General features: G+C 46.5%; 1 protein-coding gene across 1 annotated transcript in view; it reads right to left on the bottom strand.

The window, feature by feature from the left end:
* LOC118323394 (cytochrome b-c1 complex subunit 2, mitochondrial) overlaps positions 1-2,406 on the bottom strand; it is a 6,745-nt gene extending 4,339 nt beyond the window's left edge. Inside the window, exons 1-5 of the mRNA XM_035655352.1 lie at positions 2,283-2,406; positions 1,098-1,199; positions 817-966; positions 595-659; positions 407-463 (exon numbers count right to left, since the gene is read on the bottom strand). Coding sequence (XP_035511245.1) covers positions 407-463; positions 595-659; positions 817-966; positions 1,098-1,199; positions 2,283-2,315 — 407 coding nt within the window. The 5' untranslated portion in view covers positions 2,316-2,406. The remainder of the gene's footprint in view (positions 1-406; positions 464-594; positions 660-816; positions 967-1,097; positions 1,200-2,282) is intronic.
* Between the last annotated feature and the right edge of the window lie 82 nt (positions 2,407-2,488).

Raw genomic sequence — 2,488 nt, 5'->3', positions numbered from 1 at the left:
AGTCATGACCCGCTCTACTCTGACAAATGGTTTAATCTGAGCAGCAGCAATCGTACAGGCTGAGCAGTATACACTCGTTGAAAAGAACAACAACATTTATATATCTCTTTTTTTAACTGTATTAAAGTATCAGCTGATATGCCAAGTTCTGGTATCGGTGCCAGGAAGGAAAAAATGGTATCGAGCATCTCTAGAGAAAATCAAGTTGGTGTCTAACGAGGGCCGAAGCTCCGAGATCCTGGCAAAAAAATTAAATTAAAAATGTCCAAAAAGCACCAAAAATGAGGAATTAGTTTTATGCAGCTTTATGGAAAGGAAGAGGAATAACCAATGAAATATTATCAATCTGCCATTGGCCAAACAGTTAATAATGACGTTACAACAAGATAAAGACGGCAACACTTACAAATTATCTCTCAAGCAGTCTGCGGTGTAGACCATGGTCTCTCTGGACGACGTCACGCTGCAGGTACAACAGGAGACGACACAGTGCGTTCAGTGTGGTGGGCTACGCTTAAACCGACACTGTCCCATTTATTATCCCACAGCAGAGACCGTCAGCGTGTGCATGTGCAGAGAGTAACCCTCACTAACCTCAGGCTGCCGCCCAGAGCTTCCACGCCGCGACAGATCTTGAAGGCAGACGCACCTTTAGTAGTCTACGAAGCATCAAGAGTTTCAATAAGACAGAAACAGAAACAGGAAAGCGAGAGCCGAAGTACACGAACACACTGTCACTTGTTTCTAGTTTGCCAGATACGTAATTAATTCAGCTGTTAGTTCCCCAGAAGCCACGATCACACATTCACAGCTCACCAGGTTTGCTGCCAGTCGGAGCACATGAGAGACGCCCTGGTTTTCCACCGTCTCATAGCGACTCCCGGCTTTCACAAACACACCAACGCTGCACACGGGGGAGTAGTTCTCCAGCGACGCGATCACCAGGCCGTTGGGTAGCTTGGACACCTGAAGCGGTCGAGAAAATAGTTGCTGGAAACAAATTCTCACGTTGAAATGCGGCGATTTATAACCACGTGGAGCCGGCCGAGTGTCTGTTCATGTTTTCTGCAGCGTTAATGAGGGAGAGCAGCACCAACCTGGACGTTTTGGGGAAGGAGAGGGGCCGCTGGGGACGGTTTGCGGCCTGCGAGGGGCTCAGTCAGAGAGCCGCTCCTCCTGGCTGCGGCATAGCAGCGTTTCTGTGGGAAGCAGTGAGTGTAAAGATTAACACGACCTCTGATGTTTCACAACTCCACTCTTATAGATAAACGAGTGTTTAAGAGACGCTTAGTCCGGTGGTTCCCGACTCCTCCTTCACTGGGGCACTAGATAAATCTGATGAACAACACAGTATGTTTGCTTTGCTGCAAAAACATCTTGTTTATTTGTTTTCGGGGGAGTTTATTGTTGCGTTTTACTTATACTTTACCTCTAAAAGCTGCTCACTTTCTGACTGACCTGGAGAAAACCGACTGTAAATACAAGATGCAACTGCAGACGAAAAGGTTCACAGCCTTTGACCTAATGCTACAACAACTTATGAACGTTTTTAACTCGAATAATATAAAATAAATGACACATGCCAAAAGTGACGACTTAAAACATCTCAAACTATTCTACTTATGACTGTAGAAGTTGATTGTGTTTGATAATGTTGAATCTGACTGTTTTGGTGCATCAACCAAACGAATAATGGTGTTTAATAATATATGTATGCACTATAATAAATGACTTTATGATTATTTCTGTGTATCAAACTGATCTGTCACTGAGTGTTGGTCCGTGCAGGCTGAACTGAGCTGTTTATACAAACAAACACATGAGTCCTGATGTGCAGGTAAAACAGCTGGATGTCACCAGAGTATGGGCATAAAGAGGGGCGTCGTGTTTCTTGTAGACAGCTCGGTTACAACAGGGACAAACACGAGTTGTTCCCAGATGACCTTCAGGTTGAGTCCAGGTGAAGAAGCACAACAAGCCGCAGCCAGAAGGAATAACTGCACACATTTAACCTTTTATTACAACCGAGTACAGGTGGAAGACTGGAGAGGGGTTCTCACTCTACTGGGCTGTGAAAACACGCAACAAGCGGCACATTAACGACACATTAACGACACATTAACCCGCGTTAGCTCACCGGCTACCTGCTAACTAGCCGTTGAGCTAACGTCCGTTTAAAGCCGTTTGACTCTCCGAGCAGCTCGAGACTCTAACGGGCGGACTTCCGGTCCCGTCGGCGTCACACGGCTCGGTTCACTACCGGGAAACCGTACGGGACTCACCGGGAGGCTGTTCAGAGACCGGATTCCTCTCATGACTCCAGACTCTTCTCCTTCAGCCGGTCGGACAGACAGACAGACAGACAGATGGCGGCGGGGTGACGTCCCACCCACAATCCACCGCGCCACGCAGTCGAATCAAAGAGGAGTCAGGATGTCAAGATGAACTCCTACGAAGTTAGTTTAAACTATTATTAACTATTGTAAAC

This window comes from Morone saxatilis, unplaced genomic scaffold, assembly GCF_004916995.1.
Source record: "Morone saxatilis isolate NCDOM2014 unplaced genomic scaffold, NCSU_SB_2.0 Contig14, whole genome shotgun sequence".
Lineage (NCBI taxonomy): Eukaryota > Metazoa > Chordata > Actinopteri > Moronidae > Morone > Morone saxatilis.
Note: the sequence above shows the minus strand (reverse complement) of the source record. Positions and strands in the feature narration are given on the sequence as shown.